We start from the raw sequence: 19,622 nt of genomic DNA, 5'->3' as shown, positions 1-19,622 counted from the left end.
GTGCTTCTTTGCCGTGAATTTTCACTTCTTCGGCCTTATTCCCATTTGTTTAATCAGTTAGTAAAATTGTAGGTCAATTAATTACCATGGGCTCTCCACATCCCCAGCTTGTGCATCCACGGATTCAACAAACCTCAGATCAAAGATGTTCAGAAAAAAATTTTCAGAAAGTTCCAAAAAGCAAAATGTGATTTTGCCAAGCACCAGCAACAACTTACATAGCATTTTACATTGTATTAAGTATTGTAAGTAATCTAGAGAGGATTTAAAGTATACGGGAGGCTGTGCATAGGTTTTATTCAAATGTTGGATTGGCCAAAAAGTTCATCCCATTTTTAACGTAAGATGGCTCTAGTAGCGCTTAGTTGTCTTTAACTTCATTTGAACCAGTTTTGTTAGATTGTATTGTGACAGCTGTCATATCAGTGTGCATTTTAAAAAAACTTATCAAAATTGGTGAATTGTTGGGTAGCCATTTTAATGTTGAAGTTGGAAGAAAAAAGCAATGTTTTTGGCATATTATACTTTATTGTTTCAAGAAAGGTAAAAATGCAACTGAAATGCAAAAAAAGATTTGTGCAGTGCATGGAGAAGGTGCCGTGACTGATCGAACGTGTCAAAAGTGGTTTGCGAAATGTTATGCTGGAGATTTCTCACTGGATGTTGTTCCACACTCGGGTACAGCAGCTGAAGTTGATAGTGATCAAATTGAGACATTAATTGAGAACAATCGACGTTATACCATGTGGGAAATAGCCAACATACTCAAAATATCCAAATCAAGTGTTGAAAATCATTTGCACCAGCTTAGTTATGTTAATCGCTTTGATGTTTGGGCTCCACATAAGTTAAGCGAAAAAAACCTTGACTGTATTTCCACATGCTCTTCTCTACTTAAACGTAATGAAAACGTTCCAGTTTTTAAAAAAATCGTGACGGGCAATGAAAAGTGGATACTGTATAATAATATGGAACGGAAGAGATTGTGGGGCAAGCGAAATGAACCACCACCAATCACACCGAAGGTCTGTCTTCATCCAAGGAAGGTGATGTTGTGTATATGGTGGGGTTGGAAGGGAGTCCTCTATTATGAGCTCCTTCCGGAAAACCGAACAATTAATGCCAACAAGTATTGCTCCTAATTAGACCAACTGAAAGCAGCACTCGACGAAAAGCATCCAGAATTAGTTAACAGAAAACGTATCATCTTCCATCAGGATAACGCAAGACTGCGTGTTTCTTTGATGACCAGGCAAAAACTGTTACAGCTTGGCTGGGAAGTTCTGATTCATCCACCGTATTCATCAGCCATTGCACCTTGGGATTTCCATTTATTTCAGTCTTTACAAAATTATCTTAATGGAAAAAAATTCAGTTCCCTTGAAGACTGTAAAAGGCACCTGGAACAGTTCTTTGCTCAAAAAGATAAAAAGTTTTGGGAATATGGAATTATGAAGTTGCCTGAAAAATGGTAGAAGGTAGTGGAACAAAACGGTGAATAGCTTGTGCAATGAAGTTCTTGGTGAAGATGAAAAATGTGTCTTTTATCTTTACTTAAAAGCTAGGGACTTCCCTGGTGGTGCAGTGGTTAAGAATCCGCCTGCCAGTGCAGGGGACACGGGTTCGATCCCTCGTCAGGGAAGGTCCCACATGCCACGGAGCAACTATGCCCGCGAGCCAGAACTACTGAGCACGCATGCCACAACAGAAGCCTGCGCGCCTAGAGCCCGTGCTCTGCAACAAGAGAAGCCACTACAATGAGAAGCCTGCGCACCGCAACTAGAGAAAGCCCTCCTGCAGCAACAAAGACAAAACACAGCCAAAAATAAATAAATAAAATTATTATTATTATTATTATTTTTTTTTTTTTGCGTTATGCGGGCCTCTCACTGTTGTGGCCTCTCCCGTTGTGGAGCACAGGCTCCGGACGCACAGGCCCAGCGGCCATGGCTCACGGGCTTAGTTGCTCCGCGGCATGTGGGATCTTCCCGGACCAGGGCACGAACCCGTGTCTCCTGCATCGGCAGGCGGATTCTCAACCACTGCGCCACCAGGGAAGCCCCTAAAATTATTTTTTAAAAACAACTAATGGCACTTTTTGACCAACCCAATACTATACCCATTATATAAGGGACTTAAGCATCCATGGATTTGGGGGTGCTGGAACCAATCCCCTGTGGATACCGAAGGATGACTGCTCTGAAGCAAAACCTGAGAGAAGGCTCAGGGAACTTCTCCTTGGGTAAAAATTCAAGTATTCCAATGAACTGTTTTTGCTGACAGCTCTTTCAGTGACTCAGAAACCCTCATTTCTTTCTTTCTTTTTTTTTTTTTTTTTTTTTTTGCCTGAGGCTGTCATTTGAGGTTGCCTTGTGCTAAAATCTTATTACTTAGGAATCAGAAATGTAGGGAGGGAAAGGTACCTTAGAAATTAACCTTACTAGTATCTTTATTACACATATGGGGAAACTGAGACCCTGAGAAATAAGGGAACTCAACAGGTCTTGTTTTTATTTGTTTGTCTTTACCTAGTCTAGAGATTTGTAAACTGTACCACGAGTTAATAGAATTTCACTTTGTGAACAAGCTGTACCTGTACTTAACTGAGATAGTAGAGTCAACTCCCATGGGTAAAGAAAATGGAAAAATAGAAAAATACCCTGCACTGTTCCCTAGCAAAGTCCTCCCAGGCTGCTACACAGTAATGTTTACAGACTCCAAGCAGATCCATATTTAGTACTCTTGAGCATAAAAGTACTGGGTTCACAAAAACAATATTAGTAGAAAATTCTTTATTATTAAAGTTTTTGAGGTACCTTTCACCGTGTTCAGACACTGTGACTACATAAACAGCCAAATGCTTAGTATTTTATGTTTGTCCTCTTTAAAAGTTATTTGGCGATAGAAGGTTTTTGGTTTTGTTTTGCAGATATTTTGGTATGCTAGAACTAGGAATATCTACATAGTACATAACTTTGTGTGTGTGTGTGTGTGTGGTATACGGGCCTCTCACTGTTGTGGCCTCTCCCATTGTGGAGCCCAGGCTCTGGGCGCACAGGCTTAGTGGCCATGGCTCACGGGCCCAGCCGATCTGCAGCATGTGGGATCTTCCCAGACCAGGGCACAAACCCGTGTCCCCTGCATTGGCAGGCGGATTCTCAACCACTGCGCCACCAGGGAAGCCCAGTACATAACTTCTTTGAAATGCTGCAGTTCTCTTATTTGCTTATGACTTTTTTTTTGATACATGGAATAGTTATTCCTTTAAGAGGAAACATGCATTTGCCTATAGCAGTTGCTAGATACAGTGCCTAAAGATTAAAGTAGTTGTTTACAACAGGTTATGAGGAGATCCAGGAAACGATGTTATTTCAAGAGAGTTTAAGTTCTTCAATAAATAAAGCTTCTTATACCTGTTAGGAGTTGGGAAGAAAAATATTTTATGACATACTGGAAAACTAGTCTCTAATCTTTTTCATTTTCTGATGAGTAGATTTAAACTAGAAATGTTTGTCAAGGATATAATGTTTGCCAGTTATATTCCAAATATCTTGCAGTCAGTATATCTTCAACCATGGTAACAGACATAGTGGTGAAATAAGTTGGTAGGTTGCCATTGGCAGCCTAAAATTAGGCAAATGTACCAGCTTTTACAAGGCCTGAAAGTATCTACAACACTGGTGTTAACCTGCTGTGTGTTTGTAGTTCCACAAAGAATGACATTTATAAATGCTGTTTAACAGGGTAACTTACAAACGAAATTGCTTTTTGCCAAATGGCCCATAGAGTTTTTCAAAAGAAAGCTGTTAATTCAATACCAAGGATTGATTCAAGAATAAAATGCTGGAGAGAGTATATAGCCTTAAAATTTCCTATTTGATTTTTTGCCCCCAATTAATATCCTTATTAGGAGATATTATACTTGGTCATTTAAAGTGAAATATTGCTTTAGTTTGCTTTCTGTGTTTGGTGTCTTTTCCCTCCACTCCCTATGATGGGATTAGAATTATAGATAAAGAGTTCTGGTTAACTAGTTTGTGGAGAAGTGGATTGGTGCATAACTCTAAACAGGTAAAAGACAGTATATAAAGAAGAAGTTAGTAAGGTAGCCTTATTAAAATTTAATTCTTTTAGAGTTTCGGGGAATCAGAGAACGAAGTCTTATTTTTCCAATCTCAAAATGGTAGACAGAAGGATATATTTTAAATTACTGCTTTGTGGCCACTTAACACTTTATGTGGTTCATTTTTATTTACTGGTAGAAAACTAGGAAAAATTGTTAGTGAAGCTTCATTACATTGACTTCATACAGGGAAAACTCAATACATTTCGTTTTATCAGTACAGTTTGACTTTTAGAATTAAAGGCTTTTTTTTTTTTTTTTCAAACCAAGACTTCCCCTCTCTCCACAAAAAAATAATTTTCTGTTACAATTTGCACCCATCTACATTTAAATAACATTTATTATGGACCTATTATTTGGACACTGAGTGCTTATCTTAAAGCAGCTCTGCATCATGGGGAAACCAAAATTCAAACAGAAAATGGTTATACTTTATGGTAAGTGCAACAACAAAGTTATCTTTAAAGTACTATGGGAGCTCATGTAAAGTTCCATCTAAATCTGTTCTTTCAAATGCAAAGCAAAACCACAATGAGGTATCACCTCACACTGCTCAGAATGGCCACCATCAAAAAAATCTACAAACAGTAAATGCTGGAGAGGGTGTGGAGAAAAGGGAACCCTCCTGCACTGTTGGTGGGAATGTAGATTGATACAGCCACTGTGGAGAACAGTATGGAGGTTCCTTAAAAAGCTAAAAATAGAATTACCATATGATCCAGCAATCCCACTACTGGGCATATACCCTGAGAAAACCATAATTCAAAAAGATACATTTACCATGTTGTTCATTGCAGCATTATTTACAATAGCGGGGACATGGAAGCAACCTAAATGTCCACTAGCAGATGACTGGATAAAGAAGATGTGGCACATATATACAATGGAATATTAGACATAAAAAGGAATGAAATTGAGTTATTTGTAGTGAGGTGGATGGACCTAGGATCTGTCATACAGAGTGAAGTAAGTCAGAAAGAGAAAAACAAATACTATATGCTAACACATGTATATGGAATTTTAAAAAGTGGTACTGATGAACCTAGTGGCAAGGCAGGAATAAAGACACAGACGTAGGGCTTCCCTGGTGGCTCAGTGGTTGAGAGTCTGCCTGCTGTTGCAGGGAACACGGGTTCGTGCCCCGGTCTGGGAAGATCCCACATGCCGCAGAGCGGCTGGGCCCGTGAGCCATGGCCGCTGAGCCTGCGCTCCGCAACCGGAGAGGCCACAGAGGTGAGAGGCCCGCGTACCACAAAAAAACAAAACAAAACAAAAAAGACACAGGCGTAGAGAACAGACTTGAGGGCACATGGTGCGGGGATGGGGGGAAGCTGGGATGAAGTGAGAGTGGCATGGACTTATATACACTACCAAATGTAAAATGGATGGCTAGTGGGAAGCTGCTGCATAGCACAGGGAGATCAGCTTGGTGCTTTGTGACAACGACCTATAACAATGGGATGGGGAGGGTGGGAGGGAGGCTCAAGAGGGAGGGGATAAGGGAACATATGTATACATATAGTTGATTCACTTTGTTGTACAGCAGAAACTAACACAACATTGTAAAGCATTTATTCTTCAATAAAGATGTGGGGAAAAAAAGAATGAAAGATATAAATTGTATCATTAGCTATGTAACAGTGTATCTCAGGATATCCTACAATCCAAGGCAGGGTTGCAGTGGTGGCTATAAAATATTAGAGTTTTTTTTTTTTCCCATAAGCATTAAAAGTGAATTAACCATAGTAAAGGATTAGAAAACAACTGAGAAATTCAAGACAGGAATTTTTTAAAATTTATTTATTTGGCTACATTGTGTCTTCATTGCTGCCCGCAGGCTTTCTCTAGTTACTGCAAGCAGGGGCTGCTTTTCGTTTTGTTGCTGGCGCTTCTCATCACTGTGGCTTCTCTTGTTGCAGAGCACAGGCTCTAGGCGCGTGGGCTTCAGTAGTTGTAGCACACGGACTTAGTAGTTGTGGACCGCAGGCTCTAGTGAACAGGCTCAGTAGTTGTGGCCCACGGGCTTAGTTGCTCCGTGGCATGTGGGATCTTCTTGGACCAGGGCTCGAAACTGTGTCCCATGCATTGGCAGGCAGATTCTTAACTACTGCGCCACCAGGGAAGTCAAGACAGGAATTTAAAGCTGGCTTTTAATTGTGCAAATAATTAGCACATCGTTTAACCTCGAAGAAGGTATGGAGTCTGAGTTCAAGGTCACTAAGGTTTTTCTCAGTTCTGAAAGGCTGTTATTTCATACTTTAGGTTTATGGTTACTCCTAGCTCAGGATTTCCAAGAATGGTTTTCACACTGCATAGTTTTAGGTTTTTTTCCATAAAGATGATTCCTTCAACATATTAAAAAAAAAAGATCTCTAGGCTCTAAACAAACAAAAAATAAATAAATTTGTTCTTTCAGTTATCATTCTGTCACTAGTTTGATTTCCTAAATATTTCTCAAATTTGCTGTAATCTCCTTTCCTTCATTGTTTCTTAATTCTTGTCCAGTTAAATATTTCCTCCTTACAGCCACCAGTGATTTATCTTAAATAAAAATTTGATTTTTTGACTTACATATTTAATAACACTCTTCAAAGACTTCTCACATATGGTATAAACTCACATTTCTTCACAGAACTTTTAAAGATTAAAAAAAAAATCTAATTTCAGTTACCTTTCTAGCCTCTTCCAGCCTTCAACTTGTACTGAACTAATTCTACCTCTCTCCAACAAATAAAACTTTTTGAAGTCTCCCCATACTGTTTTCACCTTATTGCTTGGGTGCCCACTTGTGGGTTTTTTTTTTTTTTTTTTTTCTTTTAAACTAACTCAAGTTGGTCCTTAAAAGGCAAAGCTAGTATCTTCCTCTCAAGGACATCTTTCATAATCCTGTGGAGACTGGATTAGGTGTCTGCTGCCAGAGCTCATATAGAAAAGTTGTGTGTGCTCTCTTCATGGCAGTAGTATAGTGCTTTTTATTTTCTTCTTTCTTTTTACAGCTTTGCAAAGTAATGTGATACTTACCTAGCATCTTCCAGCAGTGAACACTGTTCTTTGTCTGTTTTTAATTATCATTGTGAACTCTTGGCTTTAAAGATATTGGATGTGTTTCAACCTGTTGCAGTTATTGATGCTCAGATTGTTGTCTTGCCAGTAGGAGGTTATTCAGATTGGCTTCTGAGTCTCTTTGGCATGGCTAATAGTATTCGTATAAATTCAATTATTTTTCTATCTCTGTGTTACAGTGGTAGTTTGTTTATTCTAGTGCTTATCACAGTTTTACTTGCAGTATAATTAATTCCCCCTGCTAATGGGTAAGGGAAGGAATTGTTATATTTGTATCTCCATTTTTTATTTCAGTGCCTTACCTTATATTTAGTACTTGGTAAATTTTGCTGCTTTGATAACAGTGCTGTCAGGAGACAATGGTTACATTAAACTTTTGGTTTATGTAGTTCTTCATTATTATAGTGAATGCCTATGATGTGCCTTGTACCAAGGTAGACACTTATTTTGAGTGATTTAATTTATTTAGTAGTAAATATGAAAGTCTCTGTATGCTGAATATCTATTACATTAAGTATTAAACATAATACTTTAGCCTATAGTAACATTTCCCAAAGTGTTTTCTGCATGATGTTAATAGGTGTTATTAGAATAGAGGGATTTTTATGGTCAGATTAGTTTGGAAAATATTGAGTTAGACGAAGGTAAACAAGTTTAATGATTACAGAATTTCATAGTTTGAATAATGTGCAGTGTTACTACCTATGAGGCAAATAGAAGAAACATCATTTCTCAGTTTATTTGACTTAATTTTTCCCCCTGAGTATCTGTGGAACATACTTAGGAAAATGCTGGCCAAGTTATATAAAAGAGTGTCGTGCAGTGGAAAAGGCATGGCGTTGTAAGTCAGAATTTGGGTTTCTGCCCCCAAATACTAGGTGCAGAACTTTCTGACAGCCTCAGTTGTCTCATCAGTATAAGAATATATATAGCACTAGTATGTACAGTATAAGATTGCAGATGCTTTCCAGAGCGCTTACCAAAAATTAGTACTTTAGCCCAGTCTAAAGTACTATCTGGATAAATGGTTAATTTCTTCCTCTGCACAGTTTTACCTAATTCTACATAGTGACGATGAACAGTATAACTTCTGTAGGCATACCTGTAATCCTCTCAGTAGCAATTTTGGCTACCTAGATTCTTGGAATCAGAGCAAACCTTTTCTTGCCCAATGATGATAGTGGTCCAGGTCCCTCAGATTCTAATTCTGGGGAATCTGGACTGAGCACCCAGGAGCAAGTTATCTTAACTTTTTCTCCATATTCATTTTACCTTATATAGGTAAGTGGAAGGAAGCTAAACAGTTTAATGTGTTTGATTTTGAATAACTTAGATGTTTCATGATCTCATTTTTTATTTCAAATGATTGAATGTGCAGCAGTAATATGTTAGATATTTTCTAAAATACAAATGTATTTATATAACCAAGTTATGTTAATACTCTTGGCATTTAAATTGCTTTAAAAATATGATACAGCTTTTCATGCTATTTATAGTAAACTGTTAGAAATATGTAAACAAGGAAGGTACCGTAGTCTTGATTCATAATATGTATGTATCAGTTAGTCAGGGTTATGTTTTAGAATAATAAACCAGAGTATATCTTATGATAAATATTAAAATAATGCAAATAAGGCATATACCTTCCTTCCTTGTCCCATGCTGCATTATTAAGGAAACGGAAGATTAGGTAATTCATCAAAATGACATAATAGCTAACATTTATTGAGCTCTTAGATGTCTGTTAATGTTTTTAGCTCAATATGTATTAGCACATTTAATCCTTAAAGTTACCCTGTGATTACTAATAATATTAACTGTTTTACATATTTTTAGTAGTAGAGTACTTCAGGAAGTACTTTACTACTTTAGTAGTAGATTGTACTTCAGGAAGAGTTTTGTATATTCTCATTTCCTTTCTTTTTTTTGTGCTGAGAAATCAATATTTTATTTATTTATTTATTTTTTATTGGAGTATAGTTGCTTTACAGTGTTGTGTTAGTTTCTGCTGTACATCAAAGTGAATCAGTTATATGTATACATATAGCCCCTCTTTTTTAGATTTCCTTCCCATTTAGGTCACCACAGAGCACTGAGTAGAGTTCCCTGTGCTATACAGTAGGTTCTCTTTAGTTATCTATTTTATATGTAGTAGTGTATATATGTCAATTCCAGTCTCCCAATTCATTCCTCCCCTTCCCCCCTTGGTATCCGTAAGTTTGTTCTCTACATCTGTGTCTCTTTTTCTGCTTTGCAAATAAGTTCATCTGTACGATTTTTCTAGATTCCACATAGAAGCGATATTATATGGTATTTGTTTTTCTCTTTCTGACTTCACTCTATGACAGTCTCTAGGTCTACCCACGTCTCTGCAAATGGCACTGTTTCATTCCTTTTTATGGCTGAGTAATATTCCATTGTATGTATGTACCACATCTTCTTTATCCATTCCTCTGTTGATGGACATTTAGGTTGCTTCCAGTCCTGGCTATTGTAAATAGTGCTGCAATGAACATTGGGGTGCATGTGTCTTTTTGAATTATGGTTTTCTCCAGGTATATGCCCAGGAGTGGGATTGCTGGGTCACATGTTAGTTCTATTTTTAGTTTTTTGAGGAGCCTCCATACTGTTTTTCATAGTGGCTGTACCAATTCACATTCCCACCAACAGTGTAGGAGGGAATCCTCTCCAGCATTCATTGTTTGTAGATTTTTTGACAATGGCCATTCTGACTGATGTAAGGTGATACTTCATTGTTGTTTTGATCTGCATTTCTCTAATAATTAGTGATGTTGAGCATCTTTTCATGTTCCTCTTGGCCATCTGTATGTCTTCTTTGGAGAAATGTCTATTTAGCTCTTGCACCCAATTTTTTTTTTTTTTTTTTTTTTGCGGTATGCGGGCCTCTCACTGTTGTGGCCTCTCCCGCTGCGGAGCACAGGCTCCGGACATGCAGGCCCAGCGGCCATGGCTCACGGGCTTAGTTGCTCCGCGGCATGTGGGATCTTCCCGGACCAGGGCACGAACCTGTGTCTCCTACATCGGCAGGCGGATTCTCAACCACTGCGCCACCAGGGAAGCCCCACCCAATTTTTGATTGTTTGTTTTTTTTGATATTGAGCTGCATGAGCTTTTGTATATTTTGGAGATTAATCCTTTGTCCGTTGCTTCACTTGAAAATATTTTCTCCCATTCTGAGGGTTGTCTTTTCATGTTGCTTACAGTTTCCTTTGCTGTGCAAAAGCTTTTAAGTTAATTAGGTCTCATTTGTTTATTTTTGTTTTTATTTTCATTACTCTAGGAGGTGGGTCAAAAAAGATCTTGCTGAGATTTATGTCAAAGAGTGTTCTGCTTATGTTTTCCTCTAAGAGTTTTGTAGAGTCTGGCCTTATATTTAGGTCTTTAATCCATTTTGAGTTTATTTTTGTGTGTGGTGTTAGGGAGTGTTCTAATTTCATTCTTTTACATGTAGCTGTCTAGTTTTCCCAGCACCACTTACAGAAGAGACTGTCTTTTCTCCATTGTATATTCTTGCCTCCTTTGTCACAGATTAGCTGACCATAGGTGCTTGGGTTCATTTGCTTTCTTAATAGGGCTGACAACTTCCCAGCTGGCAAGGCAGCCATGGAGAGTCAGTAGAGACAGAAGTATCTGAAAATGATTAGGGGTTAAATGCCACCCTTCCCAGATACTTCTTAGTGATGAGAGCCAAGGCAAAAGGGTGGTTTTTGTGTAAGGATGTGAATGAAATTACTGATGTGTAAGACCTCATTTGTGGAGCCAGTCCATCTGGTTTTGAATTCCTATATTCTGCTACTTACTGTTAAAATTTGTACAACCTAAATTTTTGTAACTATAAAATAAGGATAGCAATAGTATCTACTTCATAGAATTGTGAGGATTTATTAAGTTAGTACATGGAAAGTGTGTCTGGCATTTGATAAATAATATCAAATGCTCTTTCTTGTTGTTATTATTATTAATAGTATTAACTGCCTCAACTGGCAGGTAATATCTTTAGGTAACCAGGGGTGGGGCCTTTCATCCATGTTAGGGTCCCAGTTAGTTCATGCTACAGTGTAGGTGTTATTTTAAAGATAGATACCTCTTATTGACATCTTGCATGATGTAAAAGGTTTTTTTCAATGAATATGACCCAATGCCAACACTTTTTTCACTTTTACTTTCAAGTTTCCCATAATTTTCATATGTGTATTATTTTTCAAACAATACTCCTGATACTGATGTTATTATTACATGATTTCCTGAGTGGAAGGATTGGGGGAGAGTTTTCTAGAAAATGGGAAATTTAATAATTTCAAACAAGTTTCATATACATATACATATTTTCAGAGGAATCCTGAAATTCCAAAAAATATAAATTTAGCAGCTATTTGTATAGCGTAGACAATTTCTTTAGAGTAACATTTTCTTAGTTACAGTGAACTATAATTTTCACTACATAAGGTTTTGATATCTCAAATCCTTTGGGAAGTAAATCCTGTAAATATTCAAGTTAATATTAGGGCAATATTAAAATTAATAATCTAGAATATACACACACACACACACACACACACAAAGCAGAAGCAGTCTTCTAGGTATAGGGATGGAAAGCCTGCTAGGAGTCAAAACTTAATGGAAAATTCTTTTCATTCCAAATTCTGACTATATGTATGTATTTTTTTCCTTTAATTGCTTGTCATGTTATTTTATTTAAAGAAATTTTACAAAAACATAGCTATTACTTTTTTACAAAAGAGCTTTATTGACATGTAACTTAAAAGTGATAAAATTCACTTGTTTTAAGTGTACAATTCAACAATTCTTACTAAATTTATGGTATTGTACAACCATCCCCACAGTCTAATTTCAGAACATTTCTCTCATTCCCAAAAAAAATGTATTGCTCGTTTGTAGTCACTCCTCCATCCCATCCCCACCACCACGAAGCCGCTAATCTACTTTTTGTATCTTACAGATTTGCCTTTTCTGCCATTAGGGTCTTGCTTCTTTACTTAACATGCTGTTTCTGAGTTTCACTCCTGTTGTAGCATGTGTGAGTACTCCATTCCTTTTTATTGCTGAGTAGAATCCCATTGTATAGGTGTACCAGATTTTGTTTATTCACAGTTGATGGACATTTGGATTGTTTCCACTTTTTGACTTATGAATGGTGCAGGTATAAACATTCACGTACATATCTTCATATGGACATACATTTTCATTTATCTTGGGATAATAACTAGGAGTGGAATTACCAGGTCATAACTGCCAAACTGTTTTCCAAAGTGACTGCTTCATTTTACATTCCCACAAGCATTATATGAGGATTTTTAGTTTCTGCACATCCTTGCCAAAACCTGTTATTGTCTGTCTTTGTTTTTTCTTTGGCTGAGCCGTGCGGCATGTGGGATCTTAATTCCCTGAACGGGATCGAACCTGTGCTCCCATCAGTGGAAGCGTGGAGTCTTAACCACTGGACCTCCAGGGAAGTCCCATGTCTTTTTTTTTTTTTTTTTTGCGGTACACGGGCCTCTCACTGTCGTGGCCTCTCCCGTTGCGGAGCACAGGCTCCAGACGCGCAGGCTCAGCGGCCATGGCTCACGGGCCCAGCCGCTCCGCGGCATGTGGGATGTTCCCGGATCGTGGCACGAACCCGTGTCCCCTGCATTGGCAGACGGACTCTCAACCACTGTGCCACCATGGAAGCCCCCCCTCCCCATGTCTTTTAAAATCACAGACATTTTAGTGGTTGTGAAGTGCCATCTCTTGGTGGTTTAATTTGTATAGTTATTTCTTTTAATTGATTATTTTGGTATTATAATTTTAATCTACAGTTTGATACAGTAGAATATCTCTATGGAATTATCCTATTCATGTGCTCCTTTGGTTTTACGAGACTGACGAAACCCTGTTCAGGGAATTTACAAGGTTGGCAGAACCTTTAAACCTAAAACAAGTTGTGTTTAGGGGGTAAATCATGCCCCATACCTCTTATAAAGTAGTAAAGTGGTTAAACAATACAGTTGAGAAGATGTTTTAAATATATATATTTATGTTTCTTTTTTTTTTTCCTCACCCGAAGCGAAGTGCCTTGGTGTAGGATCTTTTCTCATTCTTCCAGGTTTGCGTTAAGTCTTACATGCAAAGAAAGCAATAAAATTGGACTTTTAAAAACTACAATCATGAATACAAAGGAAAAGTGATAGCTATTCTTGGGAATGTGATTGATTAGAAACAAATCTTGGGCCTTCCCTGGTGGTCCAGTGGGTAAGACTCTACGCTCCCAGTGCAGGGGGCCCGGGTTTGAGCCCTTGTCGGAGAACTAGATCCCGTGTGCATGCCGCAACTAAGAGCCCGCATGCTGCAACTAAGAAGTCCATGTTCCGCAACTAAGATTCCGCATGCCACAACTGGGACCCGGCGGGGCCAAAATAAATAAATTGATGATAATAAATATATAAATGAAGTGAATGAATGAATGAATAAATAAATATTAAAAAACCCAAATCTTGGCAATCAAAGAATGGATATATCTGAAATAGGTGGTATGTTTACTTAATTCTTATCTAAACAAGTAATTTGAAATGGGTTTTGCTACTAAGAGATAGTAGTTTCCACAGATTGCTATTATTTTGAGAAAAGAAAATTAAGAGTTATCTTGGAAGGTAGTGCTGTGTAATGGAACTCCAGCCTATGGGTATCTGTATCTGTAAATGAGATCCAAACTCTGTATCTTAAAAGCTGTCTGACGTGGGCAAGTTATTTCAACCTCTGTGAGACTCAATTTCCTCATCTTCAAAATGGGGGTAAAAATGTTGACTTAAAATTTTTTTTTTAATTGAAGTGTAGTTCATTTACAATGTTGTGTTAATTTCTGTTGTACAGTGAAATGACTCAGTTATATATATATTCTTTTTATATTCTTTTCCATTATGGTTTATCACAGGATATTGAATATAGTTTCCTGTGATATACAGTAGGACCTTGTTGTTTATCCATTTTAAATGTCATAGTTTGCATCTGCTAACCCCACACTCCCAGTCCGTCCCTCCCTCATACCCTTCCCCATCGGTAACCATAAGTCTGAATGTTTTTTGAGAAAATTCTCACACAGAGTCTGAGAGTTTTAAAAATAAACATTCCTTTTCACTTTGACACAATTTGAATTTGTACCACATACAGATACTCTGAGTCTTAATAACCTGAAAATCAACCAGGAGAAAAAAACAAAAAGCAGGGCCCTTGTGGTCAGACATGGTATGTTTGAGTCTGGTTCTTTCATTTGCTGTCTTGTGACTTTGGGCAAATTATTGAACTTTTCTATGTCTGTTTAATTTTCTTTAAAAAATGAGGATTACTCCAATAAAGATGTTTAAAAAAATGAGGATTAAATGATATTGTATAAGTAAAATAATTGGCCCAAGGCTTCCTATTTCATGGTTGTTGAGCTAGTTGAATAATAATAGCAGGTGACATTCATTGAATGCTTACTATGTGGTACATACTGTCCTAAGTATGTTACCTGCATTTAATTATCACAACAACCTTATGAAATAGGCATTACTGCCATTGTTCTGAATTTATAACTGAGGAAACTAAGATTCATAGAAGTCTAGTGGTTTCCCCACAGTCACATAGAGAATGCGTGATGGAACCAGAATTTAAACCCAGTTGTAATAGGCTACAGAATCTGCACTCCCTTAACTGAGAGTGATTTTGCTCCCAACCTGATATCCAAATCTGGCCTATTTCTTCTGCCACTTTTCTTTCCCTTTGCTGTGGGCTCTCAGGTGGTTGTGGGTGGTGGCATTAAATATGTCCTGTGCATCTTGTCTCATGCTTGGACTGTAATCCATGACAGAGCAACAACTGCTCAATAAGTGGAGTGGCAGTTATGCAGTAACTGTTTATTCATACAACTCTCATTTTAGCTTAAATGTATTTGCTTAGTCTATTGGAAGTCTTGTACGTATCCTGACTAGCTTGGTTTTGGTCATTGTTATTTAAGTAAGTTAGTTTTTGTAAATGCGTGTTTGGCTAGGAGAATTATGATCTGTGTTGTCACTGAATGCCTTGTCTTGGACTAGGTGAGAAGATGAAGGGTTTTTTTTTGGCGGGGGGTAGTTTTTTTCCTTAAGCTTGATGTATAAAATATGTGCAGCACTGTTAGTGGTAAAGTGAAGACAAAGTAGAGTTTATATTTGGCCTTTCACTGTATTTTGATGATTTAGAAGCTAAAGAAATGAATCCTTATTTTTTTTAAACTAAGCTGTTTATTTTAAGTAATGAATAGCTTTTAAAAAGCTATTTTAAATAGTTTAATAATTTCTTTAAACTATTTTGTTGAATAATTTCCATTCTAATTGTTGAAATAACATTTATTGAAAAATTCAAATAATTATTAATTGCGTAATGTTAAATTTTATAGTTTTGGCTGTAAAAGCTTTAACACCTGGGAATTAATGTTATAGGATTGTTAAATAGAACGCTAGTATTCACTCTGAGTAATGTGTTTTTGACCCTCTGATTGATAAAGTAAGGCATATTTGAATTATTTTCCTATGATTAATAATGGCAACTAATAATATTTTTTTCCTCACTAGCGGGATCTTCTCACAATTCATGCTGCAAGGTTAGGTTAAGTAGAAAAGTAGAAGTTAAATTATCTTTGCCAAGATGACTTCTTGGGGAAAGTTTTTAATTGGACAGTACCTTGATTAATAAATTCACTGAGAACACACTGCCATGTACCAGCAAATTGGAAAATAAACAATCTTCATAAATTATGCAGAGTGGTGTTGGTTTGCATTAACAGCAGTGTTCTCGTTAAAGCTGGGCCAGGAAAAAACACCACTGTGTTCTGCTTCTACTTTTCACTACACACGTAAACTGTGCCAACAGCAGACAGCCAAGACCTGGGAAGGAAAGACAAACCAGGACTATGTTGGGCCCCTCAGAATTTCTAGAAACTTCTCTGTAGGGCTCTGTTGTATTAATTTTATTCACCTCTATTAGTCATCCATCTCTGTTTCTCCTGTTCACCTCACATTGGAATGCAGAGAGAATTTGACTGGCTCAGTTTGAGTCATCTGTCTAGCCTGGGATCACTGTGGAGGAGGGGTATGTATAGGATCAAATTACACAGATATGGTCCTTTAAAGTCCTCCTCAGAGTATATCAGGACTTCAGTCCTTTATTCTTAGTGATTTAATGATTTTTCTTAAGTATAAATGAGAGATGTTAAATCAACTATATACTTGCTTTTTAATCTTTAGGTTACAGATTATAGCTGCTAATTAAAGATGGGGTCTTGACACTTGGGGGCTATTGAGGACCCCCGATATTACACTGTATCACTAGCTCTCACTAGCTCTAAGGGTTAATCTTTTTAATCTCTTGAGGACTAAAAGGGAATACCAAGAGAGCATTCAGAAGAGACAGTCCATGGCTGCTTCCTTCTGCCATATGGCTAGCCCCTGCTGGTTGCTACAGAGGCCAAAGAGCTGATGAGGGCCTTCTCTCCTTGACTTCTTCCAGAACTTGGAGTTCTCCCAGTTCTACCACAGAGCTGTTTGCCAGGTTCCCTTCCTTCCATTCCCTCCCTTTCCTGTGTGAATCAGTTGAATTCATTCATCACCGCCTAATGCAATTTAAGTTACCCTTCTGCCACAAGAGTCCTGTATGGAATGTTGTTCTTTTCTTGGGCAATTCAAATATTTTAGCATTTTGCTTCTTTAACTCATTTTTTCCCTTGATATTCTAGGATGTAGATATCTATCTATCTGCCCTTTTATAGTACTAGAATTTCTGACAGTTTTGTTATTAAGATATAACTCTTTCCCAGAAAATTTCTGTTATATATCTCATAGGAAAAGCCTTATTTATTTTTATAATGAAACTTAAATTGATTTTGAGAAGTGGCAGTTGCTTTCTTAACGACTTGCCCCCTCCATCACAGTACTTTTCCATAAGAAGATGTATTCAAAACCACCTAGCCCAGTACCTAATATGTGATGCTACTCAGATGATACTAGCTTCCATGTCCTCTTGATATTTTTAAAGATGTTTCAATCATAGTTTAAAAGTAATACATGTCTGCAATATGAAAAGTGGAAAATGCAGGTAAGTATAATGAAGTCACACAATTATCCTACTGTTAACATTGTGAATTTTCCCCAACAAAATTAGGATTATATTATATTTAGTTTTTTAATATACTGTTTTCATGTAAAAGTACTTTCCCATGTCACTAAATACCCTTTTAAAACATAATTTTAAAGAGTATAATATTCTGTTATATAAATATGCCATAATTTATTTATTAAACCCTTCTCCTATTTACATATAGCATTCATGTCATTGAACTAATAATCTCTTACTTCTTTAATAGCTTTATAGATAGAGATTTTTGAATAAACAGAGAGGAACATTTTCAGGCTTTTGAGACATCAGTCCTTATATATGTAACCAGTCTCCCATCTCAGCTGCCCTACCATCCCATTCATGCTCTTTATTCTAGACCTTCTTCATCTTTCTTGGGTTCTGACACCCCATATGAGCATATCCTCCAAGTGGATGACCTCCTCGCCCTGCTGCTCTGGGTCACTCCCACATGTGGTCACCCTCATTATCCTGTTTAGGCTGTGATGCCCCTAACCCCACAAGGTCCCCCTCTACACTCCACTTTGGCTGATACCCTGCCCTTGTCTCCCTATGTGTCAGACTCTCTGACACCCTGCTTTGGGTCCCCCATGACTCTGCCCCCTCTAATGGCTGTAGTACTGAATTGTTTGGGAGAAGCAGGGAGAAATAGAAATGAAGCTATACGGTTTGAGGACATACTGAAGGGCCTTGCCAAGTGCATAGCATCATGCTTGGCATATTGTAGGTATTTGGTAGCAGGGTGCATGTGTGTGTGTTTGTGTATCTAATTCTTCCCCTCCTGATCCTGGACTGTTGAGCCTTGGTGGTGAAAGAGAAAATACAAACATAACTCAGCTGACTCCCAGCTGACTGCTTCTAATACCAACTCAGCTGCATTTGCTCTTCCTGAAATCCCTACTCTAAGTCACTCTAGTTGATACTGTATTCTGTCTCCCTGAGTGGTTGTTTCTTACCTTTTTTATTGTCACCCATTTCCCAAACTCCCCAGCTTCCATATCTCAGTTAATGACTTTGCCTACTATTTAAATTAGATTAAGATTATTTGACATGAATATGTTTAACTACATAACGACTTCAAAATGTTTCAGTATTTTTAGCTCTCTTTACCTTCTTTCTTGAAACTCTTTCCTTGTTTGCTATTTATTATAGATATATACTATATTGCTTTTATATACATAAATATATATAATGCTTTAATTATCATATATATTAATATACTATACAGTCTCTCCCTACCTAATTTTTCTAAGTCTCCTTACCTGACTGATACTTCTCCCCTCCAGTTGAATATTTATCCTTCTTAACATTTTGTTCTTATCTCATTAAGTTATTCTATTTCCCTAGATTATCAAATTGACCACATAATATCAAAACACCTAGTTTATGCTGCTGAGTTCCAAATTTTTTACCTTCCCAACTCTCTGAACTCAGACATAATTCCTAGCTGTCTGAGAGCTCCAACAGCTTTTCTCAAACCTGTTTTTTTATTCCATGTCATGGTTAATGATCCCCATGAAGCTCCAGGTACTGAAGCCAGAAATGGTCATCTTCATCTCTTTACCATGTCCCCATATCCAGTAAGTTTCCTATTCTTGTACATTTTACCTCAGAAATACTGCTCATTTTCAGACCAACTCTTTCTGATGTATAGTTCAATAGTCCTTACTTCATTCTGCTTTGAATTATAACTAACTGAGTATTTTTTCTTTGGATTTATAATTTCTTAGAAGCAGATTCTACCATGATCATCTCTCTTTGTTGAATTAAAGAATACTCTTCTTTTTTTCTAAACTTGAATCAGTGTTTTACTATATCATTAACTGGCTTTCCTTAGGCAATAGGAACTTGGTCATGATTCATTATTTGATTATATGTATGTGGCCGTAAAACACTATTCTTAGGGTTAATGCAGGGAAGAGTGTGCTTTTAGATGATGTATAGCCTGACACAATCTGTGGGAAGAGATTAAATGGCCTTAGCTGATATTACTTTTAATGAATGGAATCTTTGCTAATTAACAAGATTTTAGTATCTGTAGATGAGGATGTGTTTTCAAACTTTGATTTTTTGATCCAAATGCCAGAGACCAGCTAGATATGTGTTATTTTAAAATGGATTGAATTCCAGAAATCTGTTTTCTTCCTTTAAAAATTATATTCTCTATTCTCTACCCCAAAAGATCTTAATCTTTAAAATGTTTTCTTTTTAATTTGCCTTTTACTTAAGCAGCTTTGCTTTTCTGTAGTAATACTTTTGGTTATGATAT

The 19,622-nt window shown here is 37.2% G+C and overlaps 1 protein-coding gene across 13 annotated transcripts in view; it reads left to right on the top strand.

Annotated features, from left to right (window-relative positions):
- The window catches only part of PHTF2 (putative homeodomain transcription factor 2), a 175,592-nt gene that overhangs the window by 40,822 nt on the left and 115,148 nt on the right, over positions 1 to 19,622 (top strand). For 3 of the 13 annotated variants that reach the window (XM_067042775.1, XM_067042771.1, XM_067042769.1), the window contains exon 1: positions 12,168 to 12,245. The exons of the other annotated variants lie outside the window; for them this stretch is intronic. In XM_067042775.1, the coding sequence (XP_066898876.1) occupies positions 12,210 to 12,245 (36 nt within the window). In that variant the 5' untranslated portion in view covers positions 12,168 to 12,209. Of the gene's footprint in view, positions 1 to 12,167; positions 12,246 to 19,622 lie in introns of those variants that run through there. 13 annotated transcript variants of the gene reach the window in all.

This window comes from Kogia breviceps, chromosome 9 (assembly GCF_026419965.1).
Source record: "Kogia breviceps isolate mKogBre1 chromosome 9, mKogBre1 haplotype 1, whole genome shotgun sequence".
In the NCBI taxonomy this organism is placed as follows: domain Eukaryota; kingdom Metazoa; phylum Chordata; class Mammalia; order Artiodactyla; family Physeteridae; genus Kogia; species Kogia breviceps.
Note: the sequence above shows the minus strand (reverse complement) of the source record. Positions and strands in the feature narration are given on the sequence as shown.